The 14,630-nt window shown below is 39.5% G+C and overlaps 1 protein-coding gene across 8 annotated transcripts in view; it reads left to right on the forward strand.

Annotated features, from left to right (window-relative positions):
* Positions 1-14,630, forward strand: part of SCAPER (S-phase cyclin A associated protein in the ER) — a 131,761-nt gene that overhangs the window by 94,066 nt on the left and 23,065 nt on the right. For all 8 annotated transcript variants that reach the window (XM_015872636.2, XM_032446772.1, XM_032446773.1 and 5 more), the window contains exons 26-27: positions 2,625-2,854; positions 7,777-7,932. In XM_015872636.2, coding sequence (XP_015728122.1) covers positions 2,625-2,854; positions 7,777-7,932 — 386 coding nt within the window. The remainder of the gene's footprint in view (positions 1-2,624; positions 2,855-7,776; positions 7,933-14,630) is intronic.

The raw sequence follows: 14,630 nt of genomic DNA on the forward strand, positions 1-14,630 counted from the left end.
CAAGCAAGGGATTCCCTTACGCAAGGGGAATTCTCTACTGGATTGCTTTTATGGAGACTGCCAGAGCTAGAAATCTGGTCATTAGACCGTCTTGGTTCAAGAATTGCTTTAAAGCAGGTAAGGCTTTTGATTACGTCTGGCACCAACGGTCAACATGAACATTAAAATGGTGGTGAGGCATGGGATCTGTCAGATAACTGAATGCATTTTTCCTGTTTTTTCTTTTGAAACATGTGTGATACCAAGCACTTGACAGGTCACTTTAGGTAGGTAACGTTACTTGTAGATTTTGGCAGTTAAACTATTAGGCCTCTTAGACCTCACAAATAAAAGTAGGAAGTTCTGTAATAATTGCTTATCCAAAGCCTATGCTCAAGAAAAGAATGGCTTTTATGAACATCATTAATTTCTGTTGTAATCAAACACAGAAGGCAGAGCTTGAAAGGTTTCACAATTATACTATTAAATCTTAAGATTTCCTACCCCCTTATTTGATGTAATGATCAACATGCAGCAGTACATCACTTTTGCAAGCATCCCAATTAATGCTGTACATAAATCTTGACACGCTTTCACACTGTTCTGTTAATTACTTATACAATAAGAGTTGATCATTTGTCTCAGTGAGTTCATACCAAAGGAAAATAAGGTAGGAATGAAGTTCAGAGTTACCCATTTTCTTTAAAACAGTGTTTCCCTTTATCTCCCCTCTGTCACAGACTGGGTAAAAGCCACATGTTCTCACTTTGTGGGAATCCACCTGTACATTTTCCTCCAAAAACTGAAAAGTAAAAAATCGTCTCTGTGAGAAATGTTAAGATTATATTAAGAGTGTCAGATGTATTTATTCTTCAAATTAGTAAGAATGGTTTTATATCAAGGCATGAATTGTATAACTAAGGACTCCATACTTGTATATATGAGAACTGTACATTCTATGTAAATATATTTAACTAGAAGAAAAAAATAGACATCTGTTTATAGTACCTTTCATCACAGCAGCTGGAAGGCTTTGCTCCAATGTATTGTTAAATCTTTTAAGAGAGATTATATATCTTTTTTTTCATCTTAGGTGAAAAAAGCACTGAGTTGCATTTGTTAGCCATGTTTTAAAGCCTGATGCTCCTAGTACAAAGTTGACACATTTGAATTAATTTATACATTACAAAGCTTAATCCATCTATTCAGCAGGCAATTAGAATCATTAGGCCTGAATTGTTTTAGTCAGCAGAAGTTACTGAAGCTACATAATATTATTTTTCCTATTGAACTTGAATAAGCTGCTAAAGGCTTCTCACTTGCTCTCTTGGCTCACCACCAGAAGCAGGCTATTGCAGTGAGTTTTAAGTACCGGCACAAGGCTCGGAGCTCATGAATAATGAAAAAATGTGCATGTTGTTCTTTGTCACCAAGTGTTACCAAATCCCTCCTGATACCTATACAGGGAGAAGCAATTTACTGTGACCTCACTTGCTTATACCAGCTGTAAACGATTTTAACCTGGAATGAGAATAAAACTTACTGCAGCCTGTTGTCTTTTATAACTGCTTTGCTCCACATTGTCCATTCTGATGTTCCTGTTATGTCTTGGTTGTGCCTGGAGTTTATGCAGCTTTCTGTTTCCCAGGATACTTCCTTAGTTTTCTTTCTTTCAGTTTTTTCAGGGGAGTTGTCTTGCCTTTGAAGACTTAAGTAGTCTTTGAGAAACTTAGCTGCTGTGTTAACTTTAGTAGCAAACTGCTAGAAGTTTTGATACTTACTAGAAGAAAGTGGAACTTTTGTTCAGTTGTGATGTTGATCCTCTGTAATTCATCTGCTTGGATGCAGTTGAGGTTGCCATCTTTACTACCTTCAAGCAGCTATACTTTACCCTCTTAGTTTGCCTCCACAGCTACTGTAGTTTGTTCTTGAATTCAGCCTTGTAAAAGCCACCTCCTGGGGAAAAAAAACTGCATTCCTCACTGTACCTTGTTACCGCTACCCGGTGATACCTCCTGTGGCCTTCCCATGGGTATTTGTAGCTACTATCAGGTATTTCAATGTATTGTTTCCTGAGGACAGCCTCATCCTGTCCTAGATGCACGTACATCGCGTTTGTCCAAACTCAAGTAGAGGACTGTGGTACAACAGTAAAGGCTGTTCCTTCCACAGGAGTGAGCTGTTATTGCTCTTTGTTACTCAGTGCTTGGTGCATCCTAAATGTGTACTGTCTTTGTAATGACACAGGGTCGAAATCAAGTCCACATTAATTTATTCACAGTTAAGTGGGTTGTTTTGTTGTTATTTTTTAAGGAAGAGTTCTTTTTTTTTGTTAGTGACTCATCAGAAATGCAGTATATGTGTTACACAAGAGCCCTATTGATTATATGCTCTGCTGCTGTAGAGCTTCCTTCAGTTCTTAAGCACTAAATTCAGTTTTGACTTGATTTATTCAGTTTTAGGTGATGATGTCTGTATAGGAGTACATAGACCCTTTCTTATACCTGAAATATTTAAATGTCTCTCAGCACTGCTAGACTTCACTGTTGTATTTTGCTGTTCTCATATGTGGCTTTCTAAGTGTTTCTCTACAATTCTTACTGAATTATAGATGTTGGGTTTTTTTTTCCCCTCCCTTTACTTAGGTTAATGTTCCAGATGACCATAATGCTACTTCAGGAAGAAGTGCAAATAAGCAGGTGTTTGAAGACCTAACCACAGGGCTTCTGAGGATAACAGCCATGATTTTCAGGTGCCTAATCTCCAGCTTCCCAGATGGAAACAACCACTCTACAGCACTGAAGATAATACAGGAAGTGAAAAGCAAATCCTCACAAGTGGAAGCCTTCAACAGCAGAATCCAAGACTTGATCAGGTTAAAAAAAAAATAGAATTTTGAAATGTCTCTAATCCTCCTTTATTACAGAGAAAGAAGAAAATTACTTTGACTTGAGAAAGAAACTTCTCTAACTGTTAACATAGTAAAAGTAGTGGGTATGTCTAGTCAAAAGACTACTCTAGTGCTATATTCTCAATCAGAAAGGTTCTTTTATAGATTGATTTTTATTTATGGTGGCTTTGTGCATCCATCTATATGTCCATGCAATGTTTTCGGTTAATCCTTTTGGCAAGTATTACCTTAATCACATACTTCCCTCTAAACCATTAGACAGTTGTAATGAGCCCTAATGTTAGTCTTCCACACTGTCTGCACTCCTCACTGATCCCCATAGACCTTTTTAATCCTACCATTTTTAATTGCTGTATGCCTTATATAGCATCCTCATAATCTGGGTTTCTGCATCTTTTTTTATAACTTTTCTGCCAGTTTCTTATAAAATGTAACAGATTACTTTCCAGAGGATTCTGAAGTATTTCAATCATGGTCTGCCTGATTTGAAAAGGAATTTCCCCCAGGCTTTGCAGGTAGAGGAAGTATCTCTTATTAGATCAACAGTGCATCTGAGACTAGATTTTAGGTGCTTCTTCTCAAGTAGTTCTCTGAACAGGGCTTTTCCTTCTGTTTTTGTTCTGTGCTCCTGAGGAGGAGAAAACTTACATGTAATTAAGGAGATGGATTTTAGAACCACTGCATTTTTTGTTGCAATGATAGGAAGGTACCTAGCAGACAGGAAAACAGTGGTATTAACGAAGAGCATAGACTTCTGTTTGACCATCTGAGCTTAAGAACAGGATTGTGGTCCTTACTGTGACACAGCATTCCTAGGCAGTGCTACATAACATGACTTGAACTTCTTATAGGTGGTCATTAATTGGAGTTCTAGCTTGAAAGCTGGTTTTGATTTACAACAATGCTGAGCACATTGAACAGCAAGTCAGTGGGAGCTTTACTTTAGAGTATATAATGTGCTATGTAACGCCAAATACTGTTAAAACAGGATCGTAGATCTCTCAGATTGAATACACAAAATAAGACACACGTAGATTTATGTGTCCATGCTTCTGTTTCTGTCAAGGAAAATGCAGTTCATACCAGCTCTTTGGGATACAGGGATGTTATAAAAATGAGCTCCTTCGTGTCTGGGAAGGTTTCAGGTGCAGCGGTTTTAATAGTTACACTTGATGATCTTACACCAATGGGTTACATTTCATTTCTGCAGTCTGATATGCTGCCTTAACGTGTTGATTGGTAAGCATGACTTAGATACCCCAAGGTATTCCACCAGCTGACTGTACCCTCCTGTAACCTTTTGTAGATTCCTTCATACAATTTTTGTTTTAATATATATATTTTGATGAAATATTCTTTTGCAGACTTAGAATTTTTTTTGTTGTGGCACTTAATGTATCCTAAATTCCCTTAAATTCTCAGTGCCAGTAGTTGTTCTGATAACTCTTAAAATATTCTGTACTTGCTAGCAGATACTCAGAATGCATTTCTGAGGCTGCCTGTATTCTCTCTCCTGATAATCCACGTAAAGCTTTAAAGTCCTGTGCTTATATCCAGCTTCATGAAGGCTTAAATGCTCACAACAACTTCATCTGAAGTTCCCAAATTCCCATTCATTGCACATGCAGCGTGTGTGTGTGTGTCACAGTTAACACAACAGGTCGTTCTTTTTCTGTTTCAGTCAAATTCATGGTTGTGTTTTAGGCTTTGTTTTTATCTTATTAAGCAGTATAGGCACTGTAAAGCTAGAGAAGAATCCTTCTGCTTGCCATTGATGTCTTCTAAATTAAATAAGAAACAAATTATCCAAAACTATATTGCTTGCTAAAGGTGTGTAGTTTCACTAGTAAATTGTCATCAGTACATCCCTGTGAGAAATGAAATGCTGATGGTTTGCTACCGAAACTGGCACAGTGAGCATCTGCACATCTTCCCACTTCTCCAAGTCTGATACGATGCTGATGGACGCAAAGCCAGGTAGCTGGAGGAGGAAAGCAAAACAAATAGTTGCCATAGGGACCAGTGACCTCTAAAAGTTAATTGTTCTCATGTAACCCACCTTCTCCCCAAACAGGTTTTGAAAGAGTGTGAAATTTCAGGATGTTGTATTCTTCTCGTTTAGGAATGGGAGGGTGGGAGGTCTGCTTATTGATATTTGTGCTGAGCAGACATCTGACACTGGCTGGGTCGAGTGCAGATATACCCTTAAGCTAAGAAGATACATGAGAATCCAGCTAGGTCCTTCACCTGAGGCACTTTAAGGGATCTGGTTATAAATGGTGAAAGAAAGGCACGGTGACAAGGTAATGGTGCAATTAGGAAAAAAGAGAGTGGGCATTTCAAACTAGTCAAAACCAGACAAATTATATTATTAATGAGAACCTTTCACCTCCAGGTCATTCTATCATGTGTCCTCATGGAATTGACATAAATGAGAGTTTTAGGAAGATTTGGAAAGAAAGAGGGAATAACTTATTTTTACTTTATTTTTGTTCCTGTTTGGGAAAAGCAGACCTGATGCATAAGCAGCAGGTGTTTGCACGCTGTCAGGAGGGTAACCAGGTTATTGGAGCTGTACTCCCATGGGTGAGAAGAGAGAGAGATGGAGACATTAGATTAGAGCTTTGATATTCCACTTATCTGTACACTCACCTTCAAGGAAGGGAATGCTTGTGTCCTTTCATTGTCTCCAGATGACCTTAAAGAATAGTTCCAATAGTCTGAAAGCTCATCCAAATTCTCTGATGAAACAAGCAGCCTCTGACACCCTTTGGTGTCCAGGTGTGGGTGTAAAGGAAGGTGGCAACTCATCTTGTAGATGTCAGTCTGACATTCCTCCTATGGGAAAAAGAGCATTGCCCAGAATACTTCTGTCTTTTAGTGAGTAATCATCTATAAGTATTAGCTGTGTTTTATTTTCTCCTTCTTCCTCTTCCTTCCTATATCATGGTGAGATTTCTAGCACTCAGCATTTCTCTGCGACTGTGATGTATCTAACACCCAGCTCTGTTCCTGGAATTACTGTGCTAATACTGGAGAGCTTGTTTATCACTTGTGTGATCAAGTGGGTCGCTTAGATCAAAATCTGGAGGAAAACATGCTGGGAACCTCTCATGTTGCTAAACAGAGCAGACATATCAAACTTAGCTGAGCAATTAGTTAGCAACTAATAACCTTTATGAATCCTTAGGTGTTTTTTGCTGTTATATTTCAGCAGATTGCAGTCTTCCATATTGTAGTCTGACATCTTGCTTTATACACAATGTATTTTTATTCTTAATTACTTTCATTGTTTCCAAAAGCTTTGTGTCAGCAGGTTAAGCTTTGGCAGAAAGTCCAGCTTCTGGCCCAGAAGACTAAGAGGTTTGTCTTTGGGCAGGAAGGCTGTCTGAAACACGGAGACTTTCCTCCTCAGTCTTAATAGTCCCTAATTTTTCAAAATCAGACTGTGAGATATGGGAGAACATTATTTTTAATAGATATTTGTACAGCTCCTGACATAGTCATTGTCTAATAAATATTAATTATTTACTAGAAACAGGGGTGTTTTTTTTTTTTACTAGTCGTTGTTATTTAATAATGTTCTACACTTGAGTCAAGCCAGGATGCACTTGGTGTTGTAGAAACATACGTAGTGCTGTACCCATCTTGAGCCTCACTCTAAAGCATGATCTCTAAGATGGGGGCTTGGCAAGCAGGTAGGCAGACTAGTAAAAATTGTATGGCTTAGGGCAGACTATCAGTGTAAAAACAGTGAATGAGGTGATGTTGTCTGAAAGCAATTTCATTTCCTAGGTCAGGTTGTGTCACAGAATGTAATAACAATTCTTCTGATTTCGACAAGAGGTTTCTTCCAGTTGGTATGGGCAGAGTGGGGGAAAATGCAAAGAAAACTGAGGAAAAAGAACAAAGATATGACTGAAGCTCTAAGCTGGTCTCCACAATCAAAGCTGATCTGACATAGACTTGATCTCTTGTTTCATACTCCTGAGAAACTGCACGTTTGTGGTAGAGAGGGGAAGCACATAAAGTTAGGTGATATCAGTAAGATGACATGGGAAAAGAAGACCTGTCTGCGCAGTTTGAGTGGAATTGTTAATGACTGAAGTGTGAGAGAAACTGGTGCTGACTGAGAGAGGTTGGTGTTAATGTGCTGAGGCAAACAGCAAGGTGTTTTGGCAGGAGTTTCCAAGCTCTTAGAAGTTCTAAGAAACCTCAGCAATAGGGAGGATGGTGATGTGATCTATTCATGTTTGATAACAAGAAAAAGAAAATAGCTTTTTAGCTTGAAAATAAAGTCATTAGCATGGTTCTCTCTGCACTGCAGCCTGGTTGAGTTCATGATGAGGCTTCCTGATAGCAGACAGTTGTGACCTGCATGTTCTTGTAGTCTCTTAATTGAGACTACAAAGGAAGAAAAGCAAACCACTGTGCAGTGGTTGTTATGATATACGTATTGCAATAAAAGGTTATCTGGGTAACATCATTGTCTTCCTGAACTTGTGTGTTCTACCAAGTTTGTCTCTTCATGCTGAAGAGAAATTGTGCTGCTGCAGAGCTATCAAGACTGTTATAAATCATTTAACTATGGCAAAATTCCATTGTCCTCTAGCAGTATGATAAAATAAACAGTTAATTCATCTTTCTTTGTACAGTATAATACAAATTATCGTGCAATAGACAGTTATCTTAACAAGAACTACTGATGGTTACAGAGCTCCAGACCTGAAGTTGTTGTAATTTGAACTGCTTTATTGAACCCTTTAAGAAACCACAGACTGTATTTTATATGGTTTGATAGCAGAGAAGCAGAAATTCCTTTCTTTGTAAAGTCATCAAAACTGTCACAGGTCTATTTTTTAATACAGTTTTTCATCTGTTTCCAGTTACGTGGTGAACATAGGATTGATAGACAAGTTGTGTTGCTGTTTCCTCTCCGTTCAAGGCCCTGTTGATGAAAATCCAAAAATAGCAACTTTTCTTCAAAATGCCACAGCACTGTTGCATGGGATATGTCAGCTCTGCTTTGCAGTCAGTGGAAGGTAGGTGCACTTGGTCTGTCTTCTCTATTATGTTCACCAGGCAGCAGCCAGCAGAACTTGTGTCCGACACTGCTGTGGTACTAAGTGAACACTGAGGTGAAGTTATTAAGTAGCACCAGTCCTTCAGTGACACAGTGAATGCTTGTAGAGAAGCTCTGCTCACCCTTTCACCACTGAACCGTAATTAGTTGCCTGCACTGAGTCTCAATTCTTGTAAGTCATTTATCAGAACTGCAAGCTATGCATCTTCTTCGCTCATCATTACAGAGAGGGTCTCATCACTGCTAGATGTAAGTGTCCAGTACTGAGGATTCGAAGTATTTTACTATCAAATGAAATCAACTCTTAATTGATTTTTGTCTTTTAGATGGCCAAATTCAGTTAAGATACTGTTATCAGTAAGGGAATTATATTTATGTAAAGTATTACTGGGTTTGTCAGGGAATCTTTCTAATGCAAAATGCTCATTTCTGTAACCTAACGGGGGCAGAGGAGGATGAGCATGTGGCATATTTCTGCTGGCAGAACTGGACTGCTCTGTCTACAGCTTCGGATGGCCTGAGTGTCAGAATTTCAGAGCTTTGGGGGCCACGTGCTAAAAACAACTGCCATTAGAATACTGCGTGTTTTAGGGTAAGGAAACGCTGACAGAACTTGACAGCGAATGCCTGAAGGGATGCTAGTATTGAAGAGCAAGAGTTAAGAAAACATAAATTTAACAGGGCTGCAGGTTAGAGCTGTTGCTGGTAACTCCAGGACATGGGCACATGGAAAAAAGAACTGCAAGAAATATGAGCCCAAAGAGACCATCCCAACTTAGTGAAATTTCCCTGTACGGAAGCTGCCAACTTGGCATTTTACATTCCAGGGCTGCACTGCCAAAAGTCAAACGTGTACTGAAAAAATTCACCTTTCTCTTAGTGGAGTAATAATTCTAGCTACAGGTTTGAGTAATGTAATATTTGCCATTTCTGAAGTGGGCGTATGTCTCACCCAAGATATTAAAGATTTTTGTTCCCCAAAATAATACAGTACGGTGCTGTGCAGGTACTTTTAAGAATATCTGTGTTCAGTAGCAAAATATGAATTTGGGAGAGTTGGGTGTTTTCCTTCACGGTCACACCAAGAAGTATCTGGTCTTATAACTTGTATGATGCAGCGGTGCTGGTGAGTTTATCCAAAGGGCTGATTACTCTCAGTTTCCATGTTAGATTGTTCCTTTCAGCATGAAAAGAAGTGAGAGAAATGAACTTGCAGATACTGAAACTGTTGTCTTTCACTTTTAGATAGAAGCTATGCTGTAACTGGTTAGACAGGCAGTTTAGATGACTTTAATCACCTCGGCTTGCTCCTATTGAAGAACTGAATGCAGTGTGATTCTGACACGTTACATAACGTGCACAATGAGTTCCTTATTATTCAAGGTGATTGAAGTGGAAAAGGCTGCTGCCAAACACACATCGAGATGGCAGAAGAGTTCAAATTTATTGAATTCTTAAATATGTCACAATGCTGTAATACATTTTGTGTGGTACGTGATCTGCAGCACTAAAGGCGGCCTCTCCTTGTAAGAAATACAGATGGCTCTTTCATTTGTGCTAACTAGCAGTAGGAAGCAGGGCATCCTGTTCTGTCAGAGTCCAGTATTTCTGATTCTCTGTGCCTAAGCACCAAACTAACCACTCTGTTGTTAATGCATTTGGAGTTCTTATCCTGAGGGGAAAAAAGAATCCAGTAGGTAATATCACAATGGCTTTCCCCATTGTTTCAAGAGCAATTTGATGCTCTTGTGATATCTTTAGGTAGGGAACTTGCTGGTACCACATGATGGTGGAGGCACATCATTTGTTTTGTTTCTCTGATAGAACCAACTCATGCTGTTGCTTCTTATATAAAATGTTGTGATTCCATGCTAAATGCATTAGGCTGGGAAGCTGACAGGGCTTGGTCACAAGGAAGGTGCTTGAACCAGGATCACCAGGCTGTCAAGTCTTCCACAGTGACTGCAGCAATGAAATCCTTCATGAACTGGAACTGGCCAAATGCTGGGTAGCCCTCCTTGCTGGGTTCAGACAGCACCTGCTGCTGGAAGGGTCCTTGCTGGCAGCTCTCATCAGATCTATTCCCAGAGGGCCAGAAGTTGAACACTGTAATACATATTCTAAACAATTAAGAGTCTGTACTCAGGATACAGAGTACACGTTGCTGGAGCTCAAACGTAGGAAAGTCTGCATGGACTTCCTGTCTTCTTTACAGGACTTACTTAAAAAAAATAAAATTAAAAAAATATATGTTTCTAAACCAAACTCTAAATTTAAAGACCCAGTGTTTGCTTGGATATTGGCTTCATGGGAGTCTTTTCTGTCAGTACCACCTGCAGGTCTTGATCAGGACCTTTGTGACTGGTAGTCCTCCTTGTTTCAAAGGAATTAGGACTTTCACCGTTCTGTTTCCATTAATTCCAGGTTGGATTGGTTTTAGGCAACGTCACATCTATAATGATGATTAGAGAATATCTTCAAATTGCATCAGATATATAAATCAGCATGAAATGTTATATAAGGTAAAAGAATTCTGAGACATAAACTACAATACATTTTTATTCCCCTGGTAGACTTAAAATCAAAATAAATTCAGAATCATGGTGTAAGATACAGTAAAGGAAAACCTTGGTAATGCAGAAACATAAAGTGAAGGATTCTCAATTTAAGCATCATAAAAAGTTATTGAAATGAGGGGACTCCATTCTGAACATATGTTATAAACTCATAATAAGGGGAGGATTTTCTTTTCGTTTGTGGTCAAGGTCTTTAAAAAGATGTAACTTTTATACTGACCTTCTCAAATATGAATTTTTGGTACGGAATAACAAATGCTACATTGATTCTTTCAACTGCAGTTCTGCAGTGAGTTTGAAAGTGTTTGCTAAACACTGTAGCATAGATCATTTGTTGAAAACGTTAGTAACTTGTAACCCCATGTGAACCTTGTTTTGGTAACTGTTGTAGATGTATGAGATGGAAGTAAGGCATCATCTCTTAGTATAATGAAAATGCAGCCTGTCTGGTCAGCAGTATCTGTTTTCTGAGCAAAAGATGATCATTACATTTAACACTAAGACTTAAAAGTTGAGGCCATGATAATGCTTAGCTCTTTTCTGCTTACCATTAAGAATAAAGAGTGATGCTATTATTAAGGTGAAGCTGAGCAAAACATTAAGTTGACTGTATGCATAGTACGAGTGGTATGTGTAGACTTACAGATGTGCCTTGCAGTTTGTGTTTAATTCCAGTTGAACAGTAGCAGTGGTCAGGACGATGGCCTGGTTTGCTAAAGGATTTCATCATTGTACCTTTGCACTACTAGGCTTATATGTGGGCTCTGAATCCTGCATGCACACATGTGGTAGCATGCTTGGCTTGTCAGCATTAGGCAGAGAAGAGTGACATGGCATGAAAACTGAGCAACAAAGTATGTTGTAGGTCTTTCCCCTTATAGCCAGGATCTTACGTTCCTGTCTCTTCCTGTGCTCCCAATCTTCATTCAATTTTTACCACCTCCATCCCCTCAGATTGACTGGAAGCAAGATTTGCATCCCAGCTGTTCAATTTTTACTCTAAGGAGGGCTATTGCCAATGTCTCCTTTCACCTGTGACCATTAGTAATATATGCTGACACTTCCGCCCAGGGGCATTGTATTGCTGTGGTATGAAATGCTCCACACTGGTAAGGGCAGAGATCGCATAACATAGCAGCAGTGGCTCAGTATAAGGGTTAACAATAATAACCACTGAGAGGGAATTTTCTCCCTAAGAGAAGCACAGCAAACTAACAGTAACCGGCATCATGAGGGCATTGAGTTGTGGATGGAGAGATCCACAAATCATGAATCTTCCTGGGACATCAGCTTGGACAAAGTTTTGCCGTTTTCATGACTCAGCCAACATCTGCGAGCTCCCAGATGATGCAGGAAAATGGTATGTCTTAGCAATACAGTAGCAAAGTTGTTAACCTTGTAAGGTGCATCTAAATCCACAGCAGCAGCTGATGGAACTGGTCTACAAGGTGCAGTAGCAGGAAGCTGCAGATCTATCAGACTTGGTCCAGGAACGTAGCAACTGTCACGTCACAGACATGCAAGGAAGTAGGCTGGTTTCTTTTCAGTTTTATTACAGCAATTAAGATAATGCTTGTTTTGGCTGCTGGGTAGCAAATCATACGCAAGTCTGAATTCTGGGTGTGCTTCCCACTGCTTCCAGCAGACAGCAAATGCAGCAAGGACTGCAAACTAATTGAAATTTGTTCTCAAAATTACTGCAGGCTTTCAGGCCACCTATTGCACAACACAGTGATTTGTAGCTTGATAATGGGATTTAAAATAGGGTTTGGCAGCTGCTAAGTACTCCTTATACCTATTTTATTATTGTTTTGCCATTATTTTTTTGACATTTCTTTCTCAGTAATAGAATGTAGAAAGAAAAAGTACAGATGATGGTTTTTAAATCCTAATATTAAAGAAAACAAACATATTCTAAGCCTCTTGAAAACTCATGTTTCCATTTGGCTCCCTGTTTTTAATCAGGAGTATATATTTCAAATATACAAACATTATAATGTATACCCGTAGAGGGTCTTGTCTGCTTGTTAGCTCAGTCTGTTTTTAAAACAATATATTTTCAGATATAAACAGTTTGCTCATATTGAAGTTTGGAGAAGTTGTAGTTTTATGCTCGTTCTGCAGAGTCGGCTGTTTCTCATCAAGCTGCATTAAATTCCTGTTTTTAATAAATAGTGGTGTACTTTAAGCAATAGAGTACCACTGCTTAATATCTTTCTTTGCTGGGATGCATCTATCCCTGCTTTTTAATTCTTAACCCCTTTTTGTAAATCATAAACCCACTGCCAGTGGAGGAACAGTCTTTTATGGCAGAATCTGATCATCATTAATGGCAGCCCATCCTAAAATGCCCTGCACTTATTTTTTGTTATTTTTTTTTTCTTTATTTTATTCCCGCAGGTTGTTTGACCCTAATATAAATATTTGCCTGTTTTTCTGTGCTAAATATAGAGGCTTGGTAAAGTTCAGAAGCCTTTCCCTTTCCCCAGCCTAGAATAGCCAGTGTAACAAAAAAAGTCCTGCAAGTCTTTGGTGAGCGACTGGGAGGGTTTGTCTGTTCTGCTTTACTTCGGCAGCTCTTAGCATGGTTAACATGCAGGCTTCTTTAAACAGGATAATTAAAAGGAGATGCCTCTGTAGGACTCTTAGCTTTACTTACCTACGAACTAAGTTTCATGTGATACAGAGTCCCCTCTCACTGCTGTGGGTTTTGTTTGTTTCCCTTCCTTTCAGCCTGTAAGCTGCCAGTTATCAGAGCTTTCCCTGGGCTTACATTTGAGGTGGACTAAAAGGGTTTTTAAAATCTGCTAAACGTGTGGAATCTGCTGTTTTATGGGTTTGACCAGAACGGCTCAAAGCAGCGCACACAAAAAGCTTCGCCTTCCATTTTCCTACATCTCACATGTGTTTTTTTCTGCTTTAAAGCCCGCAAACCAGTATGAATAACGTCTTTTACCTTTATATTGTAAACATTTGGGCTTAAAGTGATTATAACTGACAGTTAAAACCAACAGGAGCCGGTAGGCTGTTCATACACAAATTAACTGTAATACAGGCAAAATCGAAAATAAACATTTCCAACAGTTCCTTCAGCCCACCAAACCTCACAGAGAAAATGGCTTTTTTTCAGCAGCTTTGTCTTGTGGTGGGACTGTAAAATTCTTGGTCTCTTTTGGGGGGAGATCGAGGGGTAGGAAAAGAAAAGAGAGTGTTCATTTGGAGTCATTTTTACAATTGACTTTTTTATGTATATTTTGATTCATTCACTGCTCAAAATGGCAAAAGGATTTCATCCAGCTCTATAAGCTTTCTCATATGGAGTTGTTTAAACGTAATGATGGAGTGAGAGCTGAAAGCAAAGCTAACTTTAACCTTGGGTAAAATCAGACAACCTTCTCGTTGCGCAGAGTCACAAGAAGCTGCAGGAGGTGTCACGTACAGCAGTGAATTTGGGGCTGTTGTTTGAACGCGACTGGTTTTTCAGCTGGTAGTTTTTCTGTTTGTTACGATGGTCGAAGCTAAGATGGAAATAAAATACTGGTTGCAAAGGGAGCCGTGCTCATGTGATGCTGTGGAAACAAACAGGCTGCCTGTTGCAGCGTGGGGCGGTTGGCACGCTCTGGCTGCTGAGCGCATAGTTGGGCAGCCAGCAGTGCCTCTCGGTGGGCAGTGCTGAGCAGCTCAGACACAGCACACGGCCTGGGAGTGCGTGGAGGTGGCCCTGAGCTGCTGACTGCCTTCCTCATGCAATGGGCCTGCTGCCTGCTCCCGGCTTCTTGCTGCAGTCCAACGCGCTCACCTGAGGACCTTGCAGCTTCCAGGCACAGGAAAAGGAGCTTCACATTGTAAACTGCTGTGCTGCGTGGCTCCACCCAAAGCAAAGTTTGAGCTCCAGGACTACTTCTTTATTTTTTAATCTTTGCAACATAGATGGTAGGACTGTTGAGCATTACAAATCACAAGCTGTTTGTGCTTCTTCTTTTGCAGGAGGTAAGTGACATTAAGTCATTATTTTAGTCATCATTTGATTGTACTTTATGCTGCGTTTCAAATGTTACCATTTGTATTGTGAGCAAATCCA

Source organism: Coturnix japonica, chromosome 10, assembly GCF_001577835.2.
Source record: "Coturnix japonica isolate 7356 chromosome 10, Coturnix japonica 2.1, whole genome shotgun sequence".
Classification (NCBI taxonomy): Eukaryota; Metazoa; Chordata; class Aves; order Galliformes; family Phasianidae; genus Coturnix; species Coturnix japonica.